This window comes from Pelodiscus sinensis, chromosome 21, assembly GCF_052426305.1.
Source record: "Pelodiscus sinensis isolate ZL-2025 chromosome 21, ASM5242630v1, whole genome shotgun sequence".
Classification (NCBI taxonomy): domain Eukaryota; kingdom Metazoa; phylum Chordata; order Testudines; family Trionychidae; genus Pelodiscus; species Pelodiscus sinensis.
The window spans coordinates 4,023,487-4,051,258 of NC_143072.1; the positions used below are offsets into that span (position 1 = coordinate 4,023,487).

Below are 27,772 nucleotides of genomic sequence, written 5' to 3' on the forward strand. Positions count from 1 at the left end.
AGAGACAGCCTGTGTAATGTTTGTTCAGGCTTGGATCCATGTGTTACTTTAAACATTTTTGAAAGGATACCATCTGGAGTATGGGACTGCAAGTTCATTTTGGGAGTACTGACAGGTACATAATCCACTTGTTCTCACAGTTTGACATTACTCTCCCAGTATTTCATAACAACCTGCTGTATAAACTGTGAAGTGAAATTGTGAAGAGTATTTTTAAATGGACGGTAATTACCATTGCACGGATTTACGCTGTTGATTTAATTTGTGGTATACTGTATTTGATATGACTCAGCCAGATAATCTGAAATCATCATACTGATACTTTTAAACACAGTGGTGAGACTGATACTGTCATTAACTCAAATTTGACTAATGCAAGGAATCCTTTTCTGAGCAAATCAGAAAACTAAATTGCCTTCTCTCATAGTAGCACAACATTAGGACTTTAGGGGATCGTTAATATTGTGTTCTTTTTGTCCTCTGTAAGCATCAAGCTTTATATTAAGTCTCCACATGTTGCTTTGCAGCAGTCCTCTTAACTCCAGCAGGAACAAAAACTGAGGGTTTCCGTGAGGAGCTGTGTTTGAGCTTTCTTGGGTGCAAAAACTCACAGTGGGATGCAAGATTCTGAGTGCTGGGAAATAAGGAAGGAAATAGTGAAAGGTCATCAGGTTTTAAGAGAAGCAGTATGGAATAGCTGCCCTGATTTTCCCCAAATGCGCTGATACATACATGTTTAGGCAGTATGGTGAGGTATGGGTATACAGGTTTGGTTAGCACACAGTAGTGGGGGAGCAGGAGGGGAAGAAACTGCTTTGTGGCTATAATTCAACCATGTAGTAAGTAGGACAAATGGATGTTACAAATGGTTTCAAAAACATTTTTTAGATTGTAGTATAGGTAAACCTTTATGTGAGCACCTGAAGATTTTTTTTTTTTATGGAAACAATAGGTTTGATTCCTGTGACAGAATATAATGTGGTATAGAAACCAAGTTGAGCCGATATTAGCTGAGAATACAATTTATCATAATTAAAAAAATACCAGAACCAGTTTTTCTATAATTAGATAAATAGGAGTGAAGTTCAAAATTAATTACTTCTCAGATACTGGGTGTTAATGTTGTTGGGCACAAGGAACCATTACTTAACATGAATAATCACGTTTGCTAAGAATGATTAGACTAGTAAAGACTTAAATGATGGGGAAACTGATTAATATTTTACTTTGTTGATTTTGCATAATTCATATTTTTACAGCTTTTTACTGCTTTAAAACTGTATGTGTACTTAGAAAACTGACATTACTCAGACTTAAATATATTCACAGATGGAGTTAAGTTGCTATTAAAGTCCAAACATGCTAGCCAGTTACATGACAGAGTATGTATAGCATAATACATGCCTGTTGGTGTTTTATTATACAGGGCATCTCCACTATAAGTTGCCCCTATACACATCTGTTCCATACTAAATTTGTTGACATTTCTAGGAACTGATGTGTTATAAGTCCTCCCAGTTCTTGCTCTTAAGTCTCATTAACACACACACACCCCCAATTTGCCAAATGGAAGTCAGCCATGGAGGGGAAAAAATGCCCCGCTTTACATTTTCAATACAGATTCAAGGTTTTTTTGAATGTATCTTGGACTCATAGGGTATGTCTACACATTGCATTCCTGTTTCGAGAGAGGAATGCAAATGCAGATGAACAAAATTGCAAATGAAGCGTGGATTTGAATTTCCCGTGCTTCATTTGCATAATTGCATCTGGCTGGTTTCTTGAAATGCCGTATTTTGAAAAAAGAAACACTGTCTAGACATGGTTATTTCGAAAGAAAACTTTTCGAAATAACTGTTAAACCTTGTTTTTTTTAGGAGTAAGGATTATTTTGAAAGAAGGGTTTTCTTTTGAAATTATTTCGAAAAAAGAAACGCTGTCTAGACAGTTATTTCAAAAGAAAACCCTTCTTTCGAAATAATCCTTACTCCTAAAAAAACAAGGTTTAACAGTTATTTTGAAAAGTTTTCTTTCGAAATAACCATGTCTAGACAGTGTTTCTTTTTTCAAAATAGGGCATTTCAAGAAACCAGCCAGACGCAATTATGCAAATGAAGCACAGGAAATTCAAATCCACGCTTCATTTGCAATTTTGTTCATCTGCATTTGCATTCCTCTCTCGAAACAGGAATGCAATGTGTAGACATACCCACAGTGAGGACATAACTTGTTGGTCTATTTACACCAGCATCTCCTTGTTAGAAAAATGTTAAAGACACTTGAAAAGAGTTTCTGCCAATATGATTACATTGATGTCAATGTGTCACAACATAATTAGAAGAACTTTCCAAAAACTGTTGAGACTAGTTTCTAATGTTGAATGGTTTTTTTATTAAAGTTTATTTTAACACTATATTTGATCCATTCACCCTGGTTAAAAGTCAGTTTCTAGGCACTGCCATGAGCAAGAGCCATGTAAGTACCTAGCTAAATAAAAATTGTTTTTAAGTGTTTTTCAGGACAGGCAGTGGTGGATCTGTGACAGACTTCTGATTAATATATAGGGTCTCGCACATTAAATATCAGTGATAGCAATTGCATGTTAAACAACTGCAGCTAGGGACGTTAAAATGCATTTAATTATGTAATTGTGAAAATTTCAGTGGTTACACTTGGGGATGGGAGACAGCTCTGCAGGAGCCAGTATACGTGGGGAGACAGCTTTTAAGTTGGCTCCCGGCACCTACCAGCTCCCACCTGCTGCATGGGTATACTTTCACATCCCTTACCTGTAGCACTTTCTAAAGTCAGTGTGTGCTGTGGGTACTCATTTCTCAGTATCTGGTCCTTGATTATTAAGCTCTTTCTTGACTCTGCTGGAGGGAAAAAATGGAAGCATCAACCTGTGCACACTAAAAGTAAGGAAATAAGATAGCATCTCTGTCTCCAGAATCCAAGGCACTATGCTTCTGAGTGGCATAATTACGTGAATTATATTTCTTTAGTTTCATCAGGTCTTGGTTTTTAAGTGGCAATATTCCTCGGATGGATAAGGCAGCCCAGTGCAGTTCGTGTTGATTCTGTTGCTGAGAGTTAAATCTCTGTAGTGGGAGTTGGTTTGAAATGGTGACAGCAAATGTCCCAGCTGGGTTAGTATTTCTGAGTGTATAATGGTGTCACATGCACTCTTACCATTCTAGTACAGGCAGTCCCCGGGTTACGTACAAGATAGGGACTATAGGTTTGTTCTTAAGTTGAATTTGTTTGTAAGTCGGAACTGGCTCCAGATTCAGCTGCTGCCACTGAAACTGACCAGGGGCTGACTATAGGAAGCCGAAGGCAGAGTTGCTCTGCCCCCAGCTTCCTGAAATCAGCCTGATCAGTTTCAACAGCTGCTGAATCTGGAGCCTGGGACAGAACAGCTGGGGCGCTGCCCGGTAGGTTCCCACAAGACCAACCCGGCAGCACCCCAGCTGCTCTACCCGAGGCGTCCCGCAACAAAAGCCTGGTCTGCTTGGGGGGGGGGGGGCGCACTAGCTGCGCCCCCTCCCCCCCAGCAGACCAGGGAGACCCGAGCAAAGCCGCACAGGTGGAGGGACCCCGCCACCCGTGTGGCTTTGCTCCTGTCTCCCTGGTCTGCTAGGGGGGTCCAGCAAAGCCGCTGGACCCCCCAGAAGACCAGGGACACCCGAGCAAAGCCGCCCAGGCGGCGGGGGTCTCGCCGCCTGGGCGGCTTTGCTCCCGGGCAAACGAGCAAAGCTGCCCAGGCGGCGGCTTTGCTCGGGTGTCCCTGGTCTGCTGGGGGGGTCCAGCGGCTTTGCTGGACCCCCCCAGCAGACCAGAGAGACCGGGAGAAGCTTTTCTCGCCCCGGAGGATGCCACCCGTGAGCTCCGGGGTGAGAAAAGCCCTGTTCGTAAGTGCGGATCCGACATAAGTCGGATCCGTGTAAGTCGGGGACTGTCTGTATATCAAGAAACTTGCAGATAAAAGTTGTGAATACCTTTACCTTATGTTTGTGTGTGGTGCAATCCGACATTCTTTATAGAAATCAAAGACTTGAGAAATGCCAGATGTTAATATCACTGAGCTTTTTCACTCCTGATTTGTGTCTGACTTTGGTCATTTTAACTTAGAGGTAAGGTTTGGCCTACAGGCTTTTCTCCTAAGGGTCTGAGTGTGTTTTTGTGAAAGATTTCTGTGACCCTTCACTGTGCTGTTTATAAAGGGAAATTTAATTGTCACCTTTCCCTTTCTCCCCAAACAGCATATGCTTTGTATAAACAATCATCTTTAAAACAGGAGTGGGGAACCTTTTTTGGGTTGGGGGCTGCTGACCCACAGAAAAATCAGTCGGGGGCTGCACACAAATGAGAAGCAAAAAAACCCAACCCCTCTCTGAGGTGGCCTCCAATTCTCCAGCTGAAAAGGAGAAAAACATTCTCCACATTCCCCTCGCACACCAGAGCAGGGAGTGGGGGTGGGTGCAGGCTTGTGGATTTGTGTGCTCCAGCCCCGGGGTTAGGGGAGGGCTCCAATGCTAGGGGGAGCCTCAAGCCTTGCGGGCTGGATTTGGTCCCTGGGCCTTAGGTTCACCACCCCCCGCTTTAAAACATTGTTCTTCCTTCTCATGCCAGAATGTTGTTTTCTCTTGCTTTTTAGTGTCCATCAGCAACTGTCAGGGAGGATCTCTAAACACCTGTGGGTAGCAGGGATTGGCATGTGTACTCCTCTGTAAGAATAAGAAACTTTTTCTTGTGGTTTGGCTTTCACTTGCCACAAGCATTTCTATTTCTGTGCTCTCAAAAGTGGAAGTAAGCCAGAAACATGCTGAATGAGCTACATCTAGGTCCCATCTAACCCACACAAAACTATAATTTTTTTTCTTATTCCCGGGCTCCCATTTAGCTCGTTCATTTTGTGTCCTGGTGTCTCTTCCTGCAGTTAAGGATGGCTAGACACTAGCCTTGGTGTGACATAAATACGGCTTTGTTTTATAGGCCTTTACTTGTTAGGGAAAAACAGCTCTTCGGGCAATCAAATTAAAGGATTCACAGATTGTAAATCATACTAAACACTATTGACATTTTTGAAGGCTCTTTTACAGACATGTAGGATAGGTGGCGACTGACAGATCTCTGTATATAAAAAAGTTTTTCTCCTTCTGGACATGGCACTGCTCTCACGCTCTCTGGCTGCGAAAACCCCACCTTCTGTGCCAGGGGTCGGCAATCTAGGGCTCCCGAGCCAAATACGGCTCTCTTTCAGCTCCAGCTCAGCCTCCCTCCCCCCGCAGCAGCGAGCTCATGCTGGTGCTCCAGCCTTGTACTTCCCCCCCTCCTGAGGTTGAAGTGCCAGCTTCCTGCGGGGGGGGGGGGGAGGGGATCCCTTCCCTTCCCTTCCCTTCCCTTCCCTTCCCTTCCCTTCCCTTCCCTTCCCTTCCCTTCCCTTCCCTCTTTCCTACTTCCCCCCCTCCTGAGGTTGAAGTGCCAGCTTCCTGCGGGGGGGGGGGGGGGGGAATCCCTTCCCTTCCCTTCCCTTCCCTTCCCTCTTTCCCAGAAGGGGGAAAAGCAACAGAGGGATGCACTTCCAGGAGGCTTTTCCTGCTGTTCAGCAGGGAGGTGAGTAAGGAGGCTAGGAGTGCGTGGTCTTGGCAGGCTGGTTGGAGGAGGGGGGAGATGAGGTCTTGTCTGGGGCAGGGAGAGGCTGGAGCGCTGACATGGGCTCCCACCATGGCCCCACCCCGCTTGCTGACTGCCCTGCCAAGACCCTGCACTCTCAGCCTCCTCCCTCACCCCTTCTACCGAGGCCCTGCACCCCCAGTGTGCTCTTGTCCCCTCCCCTCTGGCCAAACACCCATCCTCATCCTGCCCTTTTCACCAAGACCCTGCACCCCCCAGCCTGCTCCTGCACCCTGGCCAGACACCTCCTCCACCTCCGCCCCCCCCCCCCCAGAGGTGGCGAGTTGGCGAGTGTAGCTTTCGTGTTCTTTGGCCATGAAAGCCATCAGAGACAGGGGGGTTGGTGAGCATAACGAGCAGGGGGCATAGCCCCCTAGTAATTATAGAATCATAGTAATAGAACACTAGAACTAGAAGGGACCTCGAGAGGTCATTGAGTTTGCAGTCCCCTGCCCTCATGGCAGGACCCAGTTCCATAACCATGGTGTTATGGAAGCCTACTTGCAGTAGCTAAAGATCTGATTCAATTTACATTTTTTGCTTAGTATATTGTTGCACATTCAAAGTACTATGCAGCTTTTTTGAGTAGCCTTGCATTGAATGTGAGTTTCAGGAGATTCTGTTTTCCTTCACCAATAAGGGTTTACTCTTGTGGCCAGGTGCAGACCTATTTAGCTCCATGGTTCTATGCCTAATAGCAAACACTATACCCTATATCGTAGGCTAGCAGAAATATAGAGGGAAAACTGGGAAATTTGGTGAAATGTGAAAGGATTTTTCCAGGCACGTGGCTGACTTTTGTCAGGGATAGCTTGACTTAAATCAAGTGCAAAGCCATGATTTTTTTAAATCTATTTTAATAAACTTTTCCATTTGTACATTTTTTTTCTAAAATAACTAAAGTGTATTTTCATAGGTACATATAATCATTAAAATGTGTTTTTACAGCTAAATGGAGATGTTAGAGTAGATTTGGTACATCTTTTTTGCTACCGAATGGTGGCATGTTTAACTATATACATTTTTATTTAAGCAAATACATAGCTTCATACTTTCAGATTACTATTGATTGTACAATTGTAATGTTAGAAACACATTACAGGCAGTCCCCGAGTTACGCGGATCCGACTTATGTCGGATCCGCAGTTACGAACAGGGTTTGCTGCCCGTCTCCCTGGTCTGCTGGAGACCAGCAGAGCAAAGCAGGGGAGCACGCGGGCAGCGGACAGCCCAGATGCACCGTGGCTGTCCCGCTGCTGGCATGTTCCGCGGCTTTGCTCCCCGTCTCCCTGGTCTGCTGGAGACCAGCAGACCAGGGAGACGGGGAGCACGCGGGCAGCCCAGGCACGCTGCAGCTATCCCGCTGCCGGCGTGCTCCGCGGCTTTTCTCCGCTTTGCTCCCCGTCTCCCTGGTCTGGTGGTCTCCAGCAGATAAGGGAGACGCGGAGCAAAGTCGTGGAGGACCCGGGCGGCGGGACTGCGGTGCGTCTCGGTCCCCTGCCCGCGTCTCCCTGGCCTGCTGGGGGTGGGGGTGGGCGCAGCTAGTAGGCCCTCCCCCCTGCAGCAGTCCAGGCTTTTCTCCGGGCGCCTGTGGTAGAGCAGCTGGAGCGCTGCCGGTTGGTCCCGCAGCGCCGCTCTGGGCGCTACTGGACCAACCCGGCAGCACCCCAGCTGCTCTGTCCCAGGCGTCCTGATTCAGCCGCTGCTGAAACTGACCAGTGCTGACTACAGGAAGCCCGAGGCAGAGTTGCTCTGCCCCGGGCTTCCTGGAATCAGCTGCTGATCAGTTTCAGCAGCAGCTGACTTGGGGACGCCTGGGGTTCTTAAGTTGAATCTGTATGTAAGTCGGAACTGGCGTCCAGATTCAGCCTGTTGAAACTGATCAGAGGCTGATTCCAGGAAGCCTGGGGAAGAGCAACTCTGCCTCGGGCTTCCTGTAGTCAGCCGCTGGTCAGTTTCAGCAGCGGCTGAATCTGGACGCCAGTTCCGACTTACATACAGCTTAAGAACAAACCTACAGTCCCTATCTTGTACGTAACCCGGGGACTGCCTGTATTAGATAATGGTTTTTGTCAAGGTGTATTGTGTTGGTAACTAATTTAAACTCAAAACATCATATAATTTTTTATTAAACAAAACCTTAAATATTTTGAATCTATCCAGTAGGATCAGTGGATGATCAGAGGATACCATCAACAGGTAGTCAGAGGCCAGGTCCCAATACCTGTTCTGAGTCCCTCACAGCATCAGTCCCTTAATGTAGTAGATGACTTCTTATGTCATTTTTATAAACCTTAGCCTCAAATGGTAGATGTTTTTACTTTTACTTTTTATCTTGATATAGAAAAGCAGTCTAGGGATGTTAGCGTGCAGTTGTTTAAATGATTAACTGATAAACCTGGGTTACGGTTGAAGTTTCTGACAGAGGAAGAGGAGTGGCAAGCGCTGTGCAGTGTAGACTAGGGATGTAATAGTATAATCAAATAACCGATTAACCAGTAAGGAAAAGCTTATTGGTTAATGCTATAGACCATACTCATTTAAATGCAAAGCTGCAGCGGGGAACCTGCTATCCCCGCTGCGGCTCTTCATTTAAAATGTAGTAGGAGTAGGGTGGACAGGCAGCCTGGCTCACATCTGGCTCACACCGTCCGGGACCAAACCCTGCAATGTCTCTGCAATTTAAAACGCAGTAGGAGCCTAGCAGATAGGCAGCCCAGCTCCTACTGCCTTGTAAATTGCAGAGCTGCAGCAGTGTTTGGTCCCAGACCCGGCACAAGCCGTGACCAAAGCAAGCTACCTTCCATTATCCACTGATTGAGTAGTCAATAAAAACTATATCAACTACTCAATCCTGGGTTCTGGGGAAATGCAGCGCAGAGCCCAGGATCGCTGGGGAGTGCCCTGCTGTCCCCAGGCTCCATGAGGGCACTTCTGCTTTGAAATGCACAAAGCCCCGGAGTGCCCTTGGAATTCTGCATTCCCCCTTTTGAAATGTACAGGCTCCATCCACTACTCGACTAGTAAATGACTTAATATTTAACATCCTTATTTGAGCTGCTTGGCGCTTTGCCTTTGGGGCAGGGAGTTTGTTATAAAAAGGAGGCAGGTGATTAAGAATAACAAAAGGCTGGTTATTCTGGTAACAGGGATCATTAGATCATCATGAAAACATAAAAGATGGGGGGGAAAGGGTAGGAACGAGTGTTGTGCTGTTGGGATTTGGACTACTGCTGTTAAACTTACAAATGTTCTTGAAAACGGGGTAAACAATGAAGTGTAAAATTTGCAGATACTACAGAGTTACTCAGAATGGTTAAGTATAAAGCTGACTGCAAAGAGTTACAAAGGGATCTCACAAAACTGGGTAGTTGGGCAAAACAAGGGAAGATGGAATTCAGTGCTGATAAATGCAAAGTAACAAACATGGAAAAATATAATCCCAACTATACATACATCTTACCATGCAAGAAAGAGATCTCTGCAAATATCTTCTCAATGTGCAGTGGCAGTCTAAAAGCTAACAGAATACTGGGAATCATTAGGAAAGGAATCGATAAGACAGAAAATATCATTTTGCTGTCATGGCATGCTCACATCTTGAATACTGTATGCAGATCTGGTCATCCTATCTGAAAAAAAGATATATTGGATTGAAAAAGATATAGAGAAGAGCAACAGAAATGATTAGTGGTAAGGAATATCTTCCGTGTGAGGAGATATTAACTAGACTGGGTTTTTTCAGCTTGGAAAAGAAATGTGTAAAGGATGGGAGATATGTTAGAGATCTAGAAAATTATGAATGGTGTGGGAAAAGAGAATAAGGAAATGTTATTTATTCCTTCACTAACAATACAAGAAGCTGATCCAATTAAATTTATAGGCAGCAGATTTAAAACAATTTATTTCTTCAGTCAACCTGTAGAAATCTTTTCCAGGGGATAGTGCAACAGCTTAAACTATAACAGTGTTCCAAAACATAAAAATTAATTTGAGGATAGGTCCATCAATGGCTACTAGCCAGAATGGACAGAGATGGTGTCCCTACTCTCTGTTTGCCAGAAGCTGATGGATCATGACAATTGCTTCTTCTGTTCATTCCTTCTGAAGCATCTGGCACTGGCCACTGTTGAAAGACAGGATACTGGGAAGATGGACCATTGGTCTGACCCAGTGAGGCCCTTCTGATGTTCTTGTATAGGACCCAGATATATCTGTACCCTGCTGTAAACCTCCCAGAGCTGAGGTAGAGCCCAGGATTCCTCACAGTGTATATTTCTCTATTTGTGCAATCTGGCCACAAGATGTCAGAACATGTTGTTATTAGAGCTGAGTGGGTCTAACATTTATTTAATTTTCTTTCTTAGATCCAGTGCTCCTGTCAGCTAATTTCTAAGTTATCTGCCAGAAAACTAGAGGGTTCCAGTGCCTTAGTAGCCCTTGGAAAGCGGTGGGGTATGTGTGGGGGGAGGGGAAGAGGAGTGGATGGGGTCGGTCCCACCCCCAATTTGCTGCTTGGCTTATACTGACCATGCTCAGTAACATTGCTGAACCTGCTGTCCTCTGTCTGCATCCCCATCCCGCCATCATGGCATGCATTCCCCCCACCCACATATACCACCAAAATTTGAAATGGCGCTCCTCATTGCTTCTTTGCTGAATCCTGTTCCTCATCCTGAGTAACATATTTCTGTGAAGGTAAGGAATGTGACAGCCTTCAACTGGGGCGTGAGTGATAGCAGAAAGTAGTCATTATACTCATACAATTTTTTCCTTTACTGATCACTGTGAATCTATGATCAATGTTTGCTAGTAAGAGAGGGTTAAGGTGAAGCCTCACAACGGTGTGATGGGGAGTGGAGGGTGGAAGAAACTGAGCATTGCCAGCTGATGAAAAGGAATGTATGGTTGTAGAGGATGGGTTGCTGGACAAATAATTTTGTATGTGCCACAGGAGAAGTCAAGGTTCAGTCTCCTCACTCTGCAGTGTGATTAAACACTTAAGCATCTTGGTTGTCTCCTCCCTGACCACAATCATGCGATCAGTGGCATTTTTCCTAGCTTTCCTTTCACTTTGCCATTTCTCCTCACTTTTCTGTGCTTCCATTGTGCTGTAGTTCAGGACCTCCTTCACAAGTTGCTCCCTTTTTTCTTCTTGGTCTCCTTAGGTGACAGAGTCTGTCAGCAGGAGGCGATTTGCATTGTCAAAATCTCATTGCAAAGTAGAATGTAACAAAAGAGGGGTTGTAACATTCCTGCTCATGGTTCAAACATTTCACTCAAAGCACCTTTTTCAACATGGCAGCAACTCTGCCCCTGATCCTTGCAAGATGCACCATCCCTGCAGGCATTGTAAATATGATGAGTTTGGGAGGAGGAGAAAGGAGCGATGGGGAGTGTGCATGGGGGCATAAGAAAATACAGTCCTGGCTTGTGCAGGAGGCTTGCGTGGAAATAATTCTAGTGATGCCCCACTTGTCCACAGACTGCCATCACTCTTGCTGATCTCATTCATGAGGGTAAACAGGGAAATCTGGGCTCTGCTTCTGGATGCTAGCGGGGTCACCCCGTTGCTTATGCAGCTCAACTATGTGCCACTTTGGTTCCTGCAGTACTTGAAGAATGGTATGGGAGAGTATTGAACCACCCAGGGGGATGGAAACACTGCTGCACTGCCATGGAATCTGTTAGAGAACATTAATAAATACCTTAGGCAAGGTTTCCAGAACATCTCTCTGCGGGACTCAATTGACATCTTGTTGTGCATCAGCATCCTGCTTGGACATCTACCCATGGAGGGCTATGCCAGCTCTCAGAAACAAAGCCACCCTCCTACATTTGTGACCTTCTCCCCTACTCTCCCCACCATCCCAAGCCAGAGCCATTTACCCTGCATCTCTTCCCTTGCTTCCTGCTCTCCATCAAGCTGCTGCCGAGACTCATTTGCCTCTGGACTTGAGAACTGTTCCTGGCTGTCCTCTATACTGGGCAAGCCCACTGTGAGCCACACATTCTCGCCTAGCTCTTTACCGCTCATCTGTAATTTCATCCTCTGGGTTAAGTCCTCTTTCTGCTGATGACGCAGTGCCTTCTGCAGTATCCACAGGTTTCTTAGCAGCGGACAGGGGTCCCACCCAGGATTGCATCCATCTCTTTATAAAAACTGCATTACTTGGGTGCAGCACTAGAACTATAGTTTGCCTCCCTCACCTTATGGCAGTGATCCCCAATCTTTTTTCCATGGAGGAACCCCTAAAATAATTTTTCATATCCCGAGGAACCCCTATCTATTGGCCAGAAAAAGTTGACAGCGGGGAGTGCAATTCAATTACTGCTAAATTATTGTCAAGAAAATTTATTTGTAAAGAGCTGTTATATATATGTCAGCTTACATTGTAAGAAAAAAAATCGTGCACACTTTTTATTTATTTATTCCGTGATTTCTTGCGGGACCCCTGACGATGGACTGCTGAACACCAGGTTTCCACAGAACCCTGGTTGGGAAACACTGCCTTATGGTATGACTGCCTCAGCTCCTTTATCTTTGCTCTGCGGTGCAGTGTGTCCCAGTCATCCCCCTTCTCACACAAGGATGGAGAAGTGTGGCTGTATGTGTCCCAGTTCCTGTGGGACTGCACTGACTCCTCTACTCACACACTGAGAAGATCCAAGAGCTCTGATGGTCCAAGCAATAGTCAGTCTTGATCCACTGAGAAGATCCCATGAAAGCACTCCACACTGAGCCGCCCAGCAGAAAATGGAATTTAAAGTTCCCAAGGCTTAAGGAGGGGAGGGACAGATTGCTGTTTACATGGCTGCAGGGCAGTGGAGTTTAAAGCACTGCCCAGAGTGGATACTTGACATTGTGGGAAACATACTGGAGTTTAATAAAGGCAAAACATAAAAAAGTCTTCTGTGGTACACACTGCGTGATTATCCTCAGTAAAGGAGGGGAAGCAAAAAAAAAAAAAGTCCGTCATCGAGGTGGAAATTTTTTGTTGCCAAAACCGGGTGTTCTGCAGTGTTGCAGCGTGAATGCTTTCCGGGTAAACTTGCCAGTGTAGGCATGCTGTAAGAAACTGGATGTTGCTATGGTAACAAATGAAACTAGGATAGTAATCAGACTATTGAACCTTTGTAGTAGTCCACTTGCAGGTGATGAGTACAGTACTGTATAGTGCACCACTTTTTTTTTTAAAAAGAGAAAAAGTGTTACAGTCAGTTGAAACCAAAAAGAACTACTAAGGATGAAGACAGAATGAACCGCCTGGCACATTTAATTTAGTCAGTGTGTTGAGTAAGAACCTCTTGTAGAAGAGACAGGCTGCCCACATTTTCAAGTACTTCCTTTGCCATACAAAATAGAAATTCATGTGAATTCACCATCCCGATTTGTGAATGCACCTCAAGGGATGCAGGAGACCTATGCTTAATTTGTACTAGGGATGTTAAATTATCGGTTAATTGAATAGTTGAGTAACCTCATGAATTCTCATCAGTCTACTATTCCTATAGTCCCAGAGGTGGGGTTGGTAGCCAGTGAGCTCCTGGCCCCGCTCCCGAGGAGCAGTGCAAGGTGCCAGGCAGGAACTAGTCTATTAGGGGAGCCAGTTTAAAAACTAGCTCCCCTCTTGGACCGGCTGCCTGTTGCCCTGTGCTGCTGCCTCTGATACAGAGACAGCAATGCAGGATGGCAGTAGCCCCTGTCTGGGGGGCTCTGAGTTCCCGGTCCTGGCGTGAGATGAAACTGGGGCAGGCAGCCTCCCACCTTTAAATACAGAGCCACAGCAGGGGTAGATCTTGGACCCATTGCAAGCCAGGACAGAACCAGTCTGCTGGCCAGCCTGCTAAAAAATTTACTGGTGGGGAGGGAGAGGGGGTAATGTGTGTAACCTATAGCATTAACCTATAAGTTTTTGCTTATTGGTTAATCAGTTAATTGACTATACTGTTACATCCCTAATTTGTACCAGGGTTGCACCTGCAGGGTTTGCAGTTCATACCCTAGCACTCCTCCTCTTGCTGTTTCAGTAACCCCCCCCCCCAAAAAAAAAAAGTTGCTTGAGCAATGGCACCTTTTTTATTCACATATTAAGTTCTGCAAGAGCCGCTTGAAAAACTTGAGCCAAAATGACTGCCAAAGTTATACAAGAGGAGCAAGCTCATCAAGCAAATATTCTTGGACTGCCTTGGTTGTCCTGAGCTTTTCTTGAATCTGTTGTGCTTAAAGGAGACTTGCACATGATGGTTTATTATTTATGAAAGTACTTTTCTCTCGTGTTCGGCAGGAGTGAGTTACATCGGTGTATACAAAAAAATCTGTAACAGTCAAGCATAAAAAAATCCCTTTTCTTTACCCATTGCTTAGGTTTCAGTCTCATGATGTGATCATACCATGTGTTCTCCCATAGTACAGAGATTTTTCCCACACAAACAAAATAGATAAGTCCTAATAGTTCTAATGGTTATTATAAAGAATAAGCTCAAGCTTTGTATAAAATATTATGTTTATGAAAGGCATTACATCTTTTACTTTGCTGGCCAACTTTAAAATTTAATTGTATTTCAGTTTATAAAATATAAACATCTGTAGGTACCCAAGTATGTCCAAATAGGCTTTGAAATTGACACAGGTAGCTGAATGCCATGTAAATAAGTGTCAATCTTTGTTGCTACTGTTGGCATGCTGCGACTTTTTTTTCTGATGGCCTGAGTTAATGTCTTAGGATAAAGCTGTGGATTACAAGGAAGATTTTTTTCAAACAGAAAACCCTAGATCTTTAAATGTCTAGCCATCTTATTCTTAATATACATTTTAATCCAGATACTCAGGTTAACATTGGCTGGTTAGGAAGCTTGAGACAAACATGCTTACATGTAAAATCAAACTTACCCAAAAATTCTGTGTTGCATTTTTTTAACTGACATTTTTCATTCTAATCACCTAAGGTGTATTGGTTAGTCATGATGTGTCATCCTATCATTTAAATATCTAATTCTTATAAAATGTCTTTGGAATAGGATAGGGGAAATATAAAGTGCATCAATGGCTTTTTTCCCTGGGGGAGGGGGGAGTGATTTTAATCTCGATTTAAAAAAAAATGTTTGTTTCTACAATGTAATAAAGGATTTTCATTGTTTTTTAGCATCCAGGTCTGTAGCAATTTTATTTTTTGCTTTGCAGGGATAATGGCCCAAGCAGCAACGCCAGCGTTGTCCGTCCATGATGAAGACTCCTCTGAAAGTAGAATGGTGGTTACATTCCTCATGTCAGCCCTTGAGTCAATGGTTAGTGTTGCTAGTTACTTCAGTATGTTAGAATTAACGTTGCTTACATATAAAAACTAGGGATGTTACCTAGCAGTTAATAAGCTAATTGAGTAGTTGATGGAATTTCCAGGGACTACTTTATTAGTCAATAAGGAGTTTAGCTCCTGGGGGCTGCATGTGCTGGGTCCCCTGCTGTGGCTCTCCCTCGTCCCCCTTCCTCCTCTTGCTGCCTCTGATACAGAGGCAGCAGGGGAAGAGGGGAGGAGAGAGTAATTGAGCAGTGACTTGACTACCCAATTAGCAGCTTACATCCTTAATAAAAACTACAACTCTTTCTTAAATTTTGCATGCCACTTTCACTTACAGCTTTTATACTTTATGTAGACTGCATTATTCTAGAATATAACTGTAGAATACTAGAGTGAGCTGATGGGTTTTTTTTCCCTTGAAAAAATATACTCTCAGTTCAGTCTCTGTTCAAGCAAACCATGCTAATAACCACCATGGCTTTTGAATCCTAGTTGATACATGATCTGAACTGAGAATTAGCAATGTTAGGCCTGGATTTTAAACAGCAATTGAGGGCAATTTGTAGTTCCAATTGGATTAAGTTTCTGTGGTGGTGATTGTGCTATGCTAGACTAGTGTATTCCTTCTTAGTATAAATGATGTAATTTGGTATCTCATAAATCATCTACATCATAAGACTAAATCAGTTTGAATGTTTACACAACAAGGATGTACCAATTTAACTTAAGCCTGATCTATACCAAAATTTAGGTCTACATAACTACATTTCACATCCTGCAGGATGTGGTTAGGTTGACAGCCCTCGCTGCAGACAAATTTCTTCCTTCAGCATAGCCGCTGCCTATGGAACAGGGAGGATTTACTATAGTAATGGAAAATCTCATTCTGTCACAGTAGTGCCTACTTCGTAGCAGCACAGCTGCAGTGCGTATACTATAGCCTTAACTTTAGTCAGTTTCTGAACAGATGTAGTTAAATTGGTACAAGGTAGATAGACAGCACCTAACTTCACTAATACTTCTAAAGTGTTTCTAATTTCTCAGATGAAAGGCACTATAGAAGTACAAAGTATCTGTTGCTTAATGGTTTGTGGCATGGATTCAGGTACAATTGCATTAACTGTATTTTTAACTGTTGTAGTTCAAAGCAGCCCTGTTTTTTCTTTTATAGTGTAAAGAACTTGCCAAGTCAAAGGCAGAAGTCGCTTGTATTGCTGTGTATGAAACAGATGTGTTTGTAGTTGGAACTGAGAGGGGAAGAGCTTTTGTCAATACACGGAAAGATTTTCAGAAGGATTTTGTTAAATACTGTAAGTTTATTTTTTTTAAATGACAAATACTTCAATATACATTATAGTACACTGAACCACATCTAACAAGTGTTGCAATGCTTTGGTCTTGTTAAAATTGACAATTATATTACGTAGAGCAGATTTTAAGAAAATTAGCTCTTTACATAAATCTGGTGTTTCACATCTGCTGTTTAATGCTAATTTAATTGTGTTAAACTTTGTCTACATTGAAAGTAGTGTTTTCTATCATTTTCTAATTCGGTTTTTAAAAAGTGTATTTTCTCTTAGTGTAGAAGACAGACTTTTAGGTAATCAACTAATTTTTAACTGACAGACATTCCCTTAATACTTCATGTGAATTCTTGTCTTCTGAAAGGATACATGAAGCTTTTGACATAAGTAGAAAACCATAGTTTATTCAATTGTGAAAAAGCTATAGGGAAGAAACTCTTAATTATTCTAAAAACACATTTATCCTGGTAAGAATGGGGTTGTCTGGCTTTAACTGTATCTGTTTTTAAACTACACTGGTCTAGGTAAATGGTACAACTTTTGTGTGCAGACAAGGTCTAACAAATGACAGACTGTGTCGTTCTAAAGCATAATGGCCTGTCTTTAAGCTTGCATTTCAAAGATCAGTCTGCCCATAAAGAAAGTGGTGTTTTTTTTGTTTTGTTTTGTTTTTTTGTGTGGGCCTTATTTTTTGGTTATTGAGGATTGTAGTTTTGCCTGGCTATATGGAGATTTTTTTTTTTTTGTTAAACTAAAAATCATCCTCCACCCCATCTCCTTTAATTATTAAGTGTTGCTGACAGACATATTTCCCTCTTCCACCTCATGTGTCTCATATCCTGGGATCAACATATCTACAACAACACTGAAAACAGACCTATTTAGTCCATCACAGAAACCGTGAACATACTTGAAAAGTAGTTTTGCTGCTTTTGAAATTTCTGAGAGCTCATTGTTTCAGTGCCCATTCAGGGCAGGGCTCTCAATTGTTTAACTGTCATAGAGAATTATACAGCCACTATCAAAGTAATTATTCGGCTTGGTTTGCAGTGAAGTTACTGTTCTCTTGCAGTGGAAGTGGTTGTGATAGCAACTACAGCTTTATAACTTCATTGAAGAATCAGAGTAGTTGGGGCATTACTGATAAATGGCAGATACTAAGAATACGTGTAATAAACACTTGATGGCAAATTGGTTTGCTATGTATGACTTTTGTCATGATTGTCCTCTTTTGAAAAGTTTAATTTTCCACTTTGGAGAGAGAATGGCTTCTGTAGTTTGTACCTTCCTGTTCTGAAGGTGGAATAAAAGTGTATTATTGCTCCTTGTGCTGGTTAAGTCATGTAATTCTATTAATAAAACTTCCTGCTCACAATGGGCAGTTTCTGTTGCAGCAAGGCCACAAGGAGGATTAATCCTCACTGGATTTCTATTCCTATCCACTTCTTGGGGCAACATGAATCTGTTATTTTTGTATGTAATATATTAGCACTTGAGGTCCTGTTGTGCTATGGACTGTACATAGTTGGTTGGTTTTCAACCATTTTCCATTTGTGAACCCTAAAATGTTTTGAATGGAAGTGAATTCCCCTTTTGAAATTCAACCTGTGGCCTGCAGACCCCTACCATAAAAGTCATAGATTGAAAACTGACTGAATAGGCTTAAACTCTAAATGTTGCACATGCTTAGCATGGCATTTGATGCATCACGAGGAGAAAGGTTGCTAGATTATAGGCTTCTGTGGTAATGACTAGTACGTGAATGTTGTGACAGACCCTTCCCCCCATGCTGCATGAAATTGTCCTATGTGTACAAATATGCATGAAGATGCTTTGGACAAAATACCTCATGTAATGTATCAATTTTAATGTCACAATCTGCTGGATCTGTATATCTTATTTTGGTGTATGTATCATTTTTGCATGTAAGGTTAGAAATATGGGATATAGAATAGCTTATGGTTTTAAACATGTAAATGACAACCATCAAGGGTGTTTCCAGTGCATGACACCTCAGTGTCTGGGTGATCCTGTAAACAGCTTCCTTTGTCCTTTAAGTCTAAGTAGTGGTTGATCTTAGGAAAGCATATGACCACCCCAACTAACAAGGTCTGACCATGGAAGGGGGAAAATGTAGAAACAAAGAATTCCTGCCCAAAAGGAAGTCTATTTAAGATGCAAAGTTTTCAGGCTCTTTGTCTTTGACTGGCCTGAGACACCCTAAGGGAGCTGGAGACCCCAGGAAGGAAAAGATTTTCTTTGGCTTGGAGGTTTTTTGTGTGAAATGAAAACAGTTTAGGTAAGTTTGCAATAAGCTTTAGTGTGTTAGAACTAGCTATGCATTTTATTTTAAATTTGTAATTTACTTTGCTCTGTCTGTTTTCACTTGCAGTCACTTAAATCCTACTGTTTGTACTTAATAAAATGACTTTTATTTACTATCAAGCCCAGTGTAAATAATTGTTACCCCGGGGAGCCATCAGTGTATACAGCCTCCTTACATTGTTAAAAGGGGCTTGCCTCAAAGCTTTATTTGGGGGTTGGTTTTCTAGATGCTGTGCCTGAAACTGAATTATTCTTAGAGCTGAAGTGATTCAGTGCCTACATTACTCTTCGGGGGGGGGGGGGGGAGGAGGAAGGGAACAATGATTTCAGCTCTATACCTTGGCTGGGGAAGGCCAGGTTAGGATGGTGAGAAGCCCCAGAGACCAAGGAGGTGAGTGTCAGTGGTTTTGTCAGTACACCAGAAAGCAGCCCCAAAAGGGAGTCTTCTATGGCCGCACCCCGTCACAATCATGTACCCATGTATGCTGTTAACTGATGAGCGTGAACTCCTCCGTTAACCCTCATGGTTACACAACCAGCTTTTAAGCTGATTTTCCCACATGTGCCAATTCCTGCAGAGCCAGTCAGCCCCCCTCCCCCTATGCTGCTGCCTCCCAGAGAGGCACACATTCCTGTCTTGGCCCCCTGACCACCTTGCCACAGAATACATAAGCCACAAGGGGTTCTTCTCAATGGTGCTCCCTTGTGATCCACTCATGCCTGGTCGTTTCACCGACATCAGTGTGGGATGGTCAGGAAAGGTGCGTGACAGCCACACCTTTAGGAACTCCTGCCTCTTCAGAAAGTTGCGCATTGGAACTTTTTTCCCAGGCAGAAAAATGAGAATCGGAGAGGTGGAAATAGTAATTGTGATCCTTGGTGACCCAGCCTACCCCTTGTTCTCCTGGCTCATGAAGACATACATGGGCAACCTGGACCCTAGTAAGGAGCGGTTCAACTACAGGCTGAACAAGTGCAAAATGGTGGTTGAATGTGCTTTTGGATGTTTAAAGGGTAGGGTTAGGAGTCTTCTGACTAGATTGGACCTCAGTACATGCAACATTCCCTTTATGGTGTCAGCCTGTTGTGTGCTCCATAATTTTTGCGAGAGCAAGGGGGAAACTTATCTGCAGGGCTCGACGAACCGCGGCGAGCCCCGCTCACCAGCCGTGCTGTCCAGCGATCTGCGCAGGTTGCCCGATTTTTTTTTTTTATGGGGGACTTTTGATGTCGGGGTCTCTGATTTTTATTTTAGTGCTGACCTCACTAAATCCACTTACCAACTGTTACCATTAACAAGTTTGCTTTTGGATTTTTTCTTTATGCTTCATGGCAGTCTAGTTTGTAAACAAGTCAATCTAAGATTGTAAAATTATAAACATATCCAAACGTACGTCTAGACTACATGCCTCTGTCGCCAGAGGCATATAGATTAGGCTACCAGGCATAGGAAAATAAAGCGGTGTACCTGGGTGGTCGACAAATGCCTTTGATGTCGACCCCCGCGCGTCCAGACTACCGCGCTGAGCCGACAAACAGCTGATCAGCTGTTTGTCAGCTCAGCGCTGCAGCCATGTAAATTTAAATGAAGCGGCGATTATTTAAATCGCCGCTTTATTTTCCTATGCCTGTTAGCCTAATCTACATGCCTCTGTCGCCAGAGGCATGTAGTCTAGACGTACCCTAAGATTGAGGCACTGGAGAGTTCTTACATAATTGACCAGATCTAAAGAAAGACTCTTGACCCTGTTTGTTTGCTTGGCACCATATTGTTAATTGTTCAGTGTTTCTAATTTCCTATAATATTTGTGGAAACAATAATTCTTTGGTGCTAAGAATATTAAAATTGCAGTGTTTCATTGGCTGAAGCTTTATTAAACCTAATAGTATTTTCTTTATGGAGGCACTTTGGTTTGGAAGGAATGTAAAAGCAGACCAGAAGAAGGGATTTTTTTTGGAGGGGGACAAGAATGAGACTGGTCAAATAACGTATCTAGTACTGTGTAAAAGTCAACTTAATTATTCCTAATGAGTTAACGTGTGTTCTAGCTTTAACTGTCCCCACAGATACTGATTTTAATTCCTGCCCCTCCCTCCATCACTTTTTTTCACTTCTCCATTTGAAAGAACTCTCTGCAGAGTCAGTTCCAATGTGGTACTATTGGTTCTTTGCACTTGCTTTTTCAGACATTGAGCTAATTTCACTCTCATACGGTTACAGAGATAGCAAGCAAAACGCTACTGTGCACTCTAGGGATATAAAATTGCAGTTACAGTCAAATGGTTAAACAAAATATTTAACTAGTTGACAGTTATCCCGTGGGCAGGGGGCTTCTCCAGCCAGGACTGCCGCTGCAGCACAGCCAACTGGGGTCCCGCCTGTCCCTGCCCGTGGCTAGGGCTGCAGGGCCGGCATTGCTGAGTTGCAGATGCAGACAGGACTACCAGGCTGGCATGGCCAGGGTCCAACCTGCCCCAGTAGGGCAGAAGCAAGGCTGCCTACTTCCCTGTCTAGGTTCCTGCCACCCAGGCTGGATAACTGGTTATTTATCCAGTAAGCCTAATGCTTAAATGGTAGCCAGTTAACTGGATAACTTTTTACATCCCTAGTGTACACACACTTCAAGCTTCATTGGTAGTAACAGCACTGAGCAGGCAGCTTGTGGGAAAGAAAGAAGAGTGCACATGAGCATGTGGGATATTAGTTGTCTTGGGTATATTCGAGGCCCTTCTGAACAAAATTAGAATAGCTGAAGAATCTTTACAAAATGTTTTTTAAAAAAGGGAAATGTCTTTTAAAGTCAGAACATATTTTACTAAAAAAAATGATTTTAGATCAACATGATCAGTGGTACAGTTCTTATACTAGCTCAGAACTCTTCCACCCTATTATGCCCAATAAAGCAACCTGATAAATGATAACCGAGGTTCAGTGTCTGCTGTCAAACTTCTGGCTAATCGGTGCTAACCATGTTACAATTTTTTTCGTCGTGAAACAAAACATTGCAATAATTGATTTCTACAGGGAGAATAATGCAGATTGTGATGAGGCGCCGACCTTGCTTCATTGAGTCCTGCACTTTCTGGGAGGTTATGATTGCCTAAGCTCACTGTGACCCTCAGTGTAGTCCTTCTCTATAGAGGCAAGCATCACAGCCTACTGAGCCATTTCCATCCAAGGCTAGCAAGGAGGGGTTGATGGGAGAACTCCCATGTGTTCTGTTGTCCCTTCAGGTTTAAAAAGAAAAGTTCAGCCTCCTGTCCTAACCATCTTGTCTCACCTCTCAGGAGGTGTCGTTATAGTGGCTTGGGGAGGGCTGGGGGGAACCTGATCCTGCCCTCTACTTTGGGCTCTAGCTCGGGGCAACAGCTATTGGCAGTTTTTCCTTCACTACTGGAGCTACTACACTTCACTGAGCCACTTTCTCTTGGCCTGCCTCTTACTTTCTCCCTCAGTGCCTCCTTCACCCTTACCTCAGGGTTCCCTTTCCAGTGGCCAGTTGATGTTTTATTATCCAGTTCTTTAGCAGTATTTCTGCTCCTCTCCCTGAGATTGACTAGAGCAGCAGTTCCCAACCTTTTCCAGACACTTCAGAGGGTAGCCAAGTTAGTCTGTTACAGAAAAAACAACAAATGGTGTCTTAGCACTTTATAGACTAACAAAACAGGACCCATTTTGACAATTCAGGAAGACTTGGTGACCCAGGGCGATTCAAAAAATGTGTTAATGGCTCCTTAAGAGCCACCTGGGGAGACACCAGCAACCCTTTTGAAATGTAATGATGGACCCATATTTGGGTCCCCGCCCATAGGTTGGGAAACTCTGGACTAGAGGGAGAACTTTTAAACAGTATGGGTGGGGCCTTAATTGGAGCCAGGTGTCCACATAAGCTTAAAGGCCTATCTGACTTTCTGCAGATTAATTAGAGTCAGAGAGCACATTAACCTGGAGTAGCCTTTGTTCTGGACTATTCAGGGAATGGCTCAGAAAACTGTTTATGCAGTGATCAGTATATCTGCCGCCTTCTACTCTGCTGTACCCCTCTTGCCTGGGTCTGCCACAAAACTCCTACCAGAATGTGTAACACAACTGTCTTCATAATAGGCTTGACAAAAGAACCAATCTTTGCTTGTCTCTAGTACCTGTAAAGTGCTATTGAACACTCGGATGAAATCACACCACAAAGATATCTTCATTTGGTTGACAAGGGAGATTTATAATTGCATTATCACTATTTAGGTTATAAGCTTAATGAGGCAGGGACAATGTTATTTTGGGGGGGGGGTTATTTTAATAAAGTGTTTAAGCATGCAATTGATGCTTACCCAATACATTATTTCTTTTTCAATAACATAGTTTTTCATCTGAAAAAAAGACTGGTGCCCCTAACAATACTTTGAATGTCTAATAGTACCTTTTGATTCAAAGATACAGGAGCACACATTAGAAATGGTCATTAATCCCCACAGAACTTCACTGAAGTAGATAAGTATTATCACCCTTTTCTGTGCTTTGTGGTAGCAACTACAGTGTACTTGGTACTGTCTCCACACTGGAAGAAACAGCTCCAGGGGATTTAACACTTTAGCTTTAAGTGGGAGCTAGACAGTCCAGTTTCCCTTTGAGGAGATTTTTCAAAGATACTAAGAAGACAGATGACTTGAAAGGTAGAGGAGACATGTATAGTTCAAGTGTAGAACTTGCAGATTTGTATTCAATATACAACACCTATTCACATTCTATTCTTCAGTAGTTGCCCAACTTCGTGTAGGCAGTCAGAGCTGGAAGAGACCACAAGAGGTCATCAAGTCTAGCTCCCTGCCCAAGGCAGGACCAATCCCAACTAAGTCAACCAAGGCAGGGCTTTGTCAAGCCAAGACTTAAAAACCTCCAGGGACGGAGATTCCACCACCTCCCTAGGGAACCCATTCCAGTGCTTCATCACCCTCCGAGTGAAATAGTTTTTCCTAATATCCACCCTAGACCTCTTCCACTGTACCTTGAGACCATTGCTCCTTGTTCTGCCATTCGTCACTAATGTGAACAGCCTCTCTCCATCCTCTTTGGAACCTCCCTTCAGTAGGTTGATGGCTGCTATCAAATCCCCCCTCACTCTTCTCTTATGCAGACTAAACAAACCCAAATCCCTTAGTATCTCCTCATAGGTCATGCGCTCCAGCCCCCTAATCATTTTGGTCGCCCTCTGCTGGACCCCCTCCAGTGCGTCCATATCCTTTCTATAGTGGGGAGCCCAGAACTGGACACACTATTCCAGATGTGGCCTCACCAGAGCTGAATAAAGGGGAATAATCACTTCTCTGATCTGCTGGCAATGCTCCTCCTAATGCACCCTAATATGCCATTCACCTTCTTGGCTACAAGGGCACACTGTTGACTCATATCCAGCTTCTCATCCACTGTAATCCCCAGGTCCTTTTCTGCAGAACTGCTACTTAGCCATTCAGTCCCCAGCCTCTAACAAGGCTTGGGATTCTTCCGTCCCAAGTGCAGGATTCTACATTTGTCCTTGTTGAACCTTATCAGATTTCTTTTGGCCTAATCCTCTAATCTGTCCAGGTCACTCTAAACCCTATCTATCCCTGCCCTCCAGTGTATCTGCCTCTCCCCCTAGCTTAGTGTCATCTGCAAACTTGCTGAGGGTGCAATCCATCCCCCCATTCAGGTCATTAATAAAGATACTGAATAAAACCGGTCTAAGAACAGATCCTTGGGGCACTCGTTAGAAACCAACCACCAACCTGACATTGAGCTGTTGATCACTACCTGATGGGTCCAACAGTTTAGCCAGCTTTCTATCCATCTTGCAGTCCATTTATCCAATCCATATTCCCTTAACTTGCTGGCAAGAATATTGTGGGAGACTTATCAAAAGCTTTGCTAAAAAGTCAAGGTATATCATATCTACTGACTTTCCCATATCCACAGAGCCAGTTACCTCATCATAGAAGCTAATCAGATTGGTCAGGCATGACTTGCCCTTTGTGAATCCATGTTGACTATTCCTGATCTCTTCCCCTCTTCCAAGTGCTTCAAAATGGATTCCTTGAGGATCCCCTCCATGATTTTTCCAGGGACTGAGGTAAGGCTGACTGGTCTGTAGTTCCCTAGATTGTCCTTCTTCCCTTTTTAAGATGGGCACTACATTTGCCTTTTTCCGATCATCCAGGATCTCTCCCAATCTCTACGAGTTTTCAAAGATAATGGTCAGTGGCTCTGCAATGACATTTGCCAACTCCCTCAGTACGCTTGGATGCATTAAATCCGGGCCCATGGATTTGTGTATGTTTAGCTTTTTTAAATAGTTCCTAACTTATTCTTTCCCCACCAAGGGCTGTCCACCTCCTTCCCATACTGCATTGCCTAGTGCATGTGTCTGGGAGCTGACCTTGTCTGTGAAGATGCCAGGGTGATTTAAGTCCCCCTGAGAATCGGGGCCTGTGATCTGGAAGCTTCTCTCAGTTATCTGAAGAAAGCCTCGTCTACCACATCCACCTGATCCGGCGGTGGTCTATAGCAGACACCAACTGCAACATCACCCCTGTTGCAAAATTAAATGCCTGCAAAATTAAATGCTGCCTTTTATCGAGGAAGTCTTCATCCTCTCTGATGGAACGTAGGGTGATAGTTGGGCCTCGAGTCCTCTCATTTTTTCTTCCAATATGGTGACCAGCTTGCACTTAGTGCAGATGAAATCTCTTCTATCTTCCAGGAGGAAAACTAACATGGCAAATGCTGTGCAGGTAACAACAACAGACCTATCACTATCCATACTTGCCTTCCCTCTGAGAGATTCCTCAGATGTTTTTAAATGCCCCTTGAAGGGCAGAAGAAAGGGGGGGGGGTAATTTTAAGGAAAAGAGCACCGAACACTATCAGGCTCCCCCAGGGTGAACTCCCTGGCAAACTCCCCTTTTGGCTGCTGCCTTGTTGGCTGCTCTCTGCGTTCGCTCTGGCTGCCTTTTTTTTAATAAGGCTGAGACTAGGCCCGGTTCAAAGCCTTGCCTCTGATGCAATCAACCAACCAACCCCTGAAGGCCCACCTATGCTCAGGAAGTCTTGATTATAGTTTAGTGTAAAGGTTTTAAAGAATGGTGAGTGTCCCTCACCCTTTTCCCACTCCTCTTCCAAACTCTCTCTCACTTAGGCCCACTGCTTAGTGAGGAGGGAGAAGCAGTAGCAGGAAACTTGGAAATGGCGGAGATGCTCAATGACTTCTTTGTTTCGGTCTTCACCGAGAAGTCTGGAGGTGTGCCTAATGTAGTGAATACAAGCAGAGAGAGGGTAAGTTTAGAAGATAGGATACACAAAGAACAAGTTAAAAATCACTTAGGAAAATTAGATGTCAGCAAGTCACCAGGTCCTGATGAAATGCATCCCAGGATACTAAAGGAGCTGATAGAGGAGGTATCTGAGCCTTTAGCTATGATCTTTGAAAAATCATGGAAGACAGGGGAGATTCCAGAAGACTGGAAAAGGGCAAATATTGTGCCCATCTATAAAAAGGGGAATAAGAACAACCCAGGAAACTACAGACCGGTCAGTTTAACGTCTGTCCCAGGGAAGATAATGGAGCAGGTAATTAAGGAAATCATATGCAAACACTTGGAAGGTAATAAAGTGATAGGGAATAGCCAGCATGGGTTTGTGAAGAACAAGTCATGCCAAACTAATCTGATAGCTTTCTTTGATAGGATAACGAGCCTTGTGGATAAGGGAGAAGCGGTGGATGTCATATACCTAGACTTTAGTAAGGCATTTGATACGGTCTCACATGATATTCTTATTGATAAACTAGGCAAATATAACTTAGATAGGGCCACGATAAGGTGGGTGCATAATTGGCTGGATAACCGTAGTCAGAGAGTTGTTGTTAATGGTGCTAAATCCTGCTGGAAAGGGATAACAAGTGGAGTTCCGCAAGGGTCTGTTTTGGGACCCGTACTGTTCAATATCTTTATCAATGATGTAGATATTGGGATAGAGAGTACGCTTATTAAGTTTGCAGATGATACCAAACTGGGTGGGGTTGCAACTTCTTTGGAGGATAGGGACATAATTCAAAATGACCGTAGCAAGTTAGAGAAATGGTCAGAGGTAAACAGGATGAGGTTTAATAAAGAGAAATGCAAAGTGGCCACTTAGGAAGGAACAATCAGTTCCATACATACAAGATGGGAAGCGACTGTCTAGGAAGGAGCATGGCAGAAAGAGATCTAGGGGTCATAGCGGACCACAAGTTGAATATGAGTCAACAGTGTGATGCTGTTGCAAAAAAAGCAAATATGATTCTAGGTTGTATCAACAGGTGTGTTGTAAGCAAAACTCGTGAAGTCATTCTGCCGCTCTACTCTGCACTAGTTAGGCCTCAGCTGGAGTACTGTGTCCAGTTCTGGGCGCACATTTCAAGAAAGATGTGGAGAAATTGGAAAGGGTACAGCGAAGAGCGACAAGAATGATTAAAGGTCTAGAGAACATGACCTATGAAGCCAGGCTTCATGAACTGGGCTTGTTTAGTTTGGAAAAAAGAAGATTAAGGGGGGACATGATAGCGGTTTTCAAATATCTAAAAGGGTGTCAACAAGGAGGAAGGAGAAAACTTGTTCCTCTTGGTTTCTAAGGACAGGACAAGGAGTAATGGGCTTAAAGTGAAGCAGGGGAAGTTTCGATTGGACATTAGGAAAAAATTCCTAACTGTCAGGGTGGTCAAATATTGGAATAAATTGCCAAGGGAGGTGGTGGAATCTCCCTCTCTGGAGATATTTAAGAACAGGTTAGATAGACATCTGTCAGGGATGGTGTAGACGGAGCTTGGTCCTGCCTTGAGGGCTGGGGGCTTGACTCGATGACCTCTTGAGGTCCCTTCCAGTCCTATTATTCTATGATTCTATGAAAACTCTCTTTGCAGCCCCTGTACACACAGCTCCCTGGTTGCTGATTCACTGCTTCATAAAGCTCTGGCCTTCCTGATAGCCCTGCCCCCTGATAAAGGCTCAATCAAAGAGGCTTCTAGATTTCAAACCTTGATTATAAGCTCACAGCTTCCAGCTGCCAGCCACGGCACACATTCCTTGATAACTGTAGTAAGATGAAGGCCTAAAACATAAGCCCATGTAGCACAGGCCTGGCCTGAGGCCTAGCTAACA

The 27,772-nt window shown here is 43.7% G+C and overlaps 1 protein-coding gene across 2 annotated transcripts in view; it reads left to right on the top strand.

The window, feature by feature from the left end:
- The window catches only part of GTF2I (general transcription factor IIi), a 110,845-nt gene that overhangs the window by 7,080 nt on the left and 75,993 nt on the right, over positions 1-27,772 (top strand). For both annotated transcript variants that reach the window (XM_075904293.2, XM_075904292.2), the window contains exons 2-3: positions 14,864-14,967; positions 16,150-16,288. In XM_075904293.2, coding sequence (XP_075760408.1) covers positions 14,869-14,967; positions 16,150-16,288 — 238 coding nt within the window. In that variant the 5' untranslated portion in view covers positions 14,864-14,868. The remainder of the gene's footprint in view (positions 1-14,863; positions 14,968-16,149; positions 16,289-27,772) is intronic.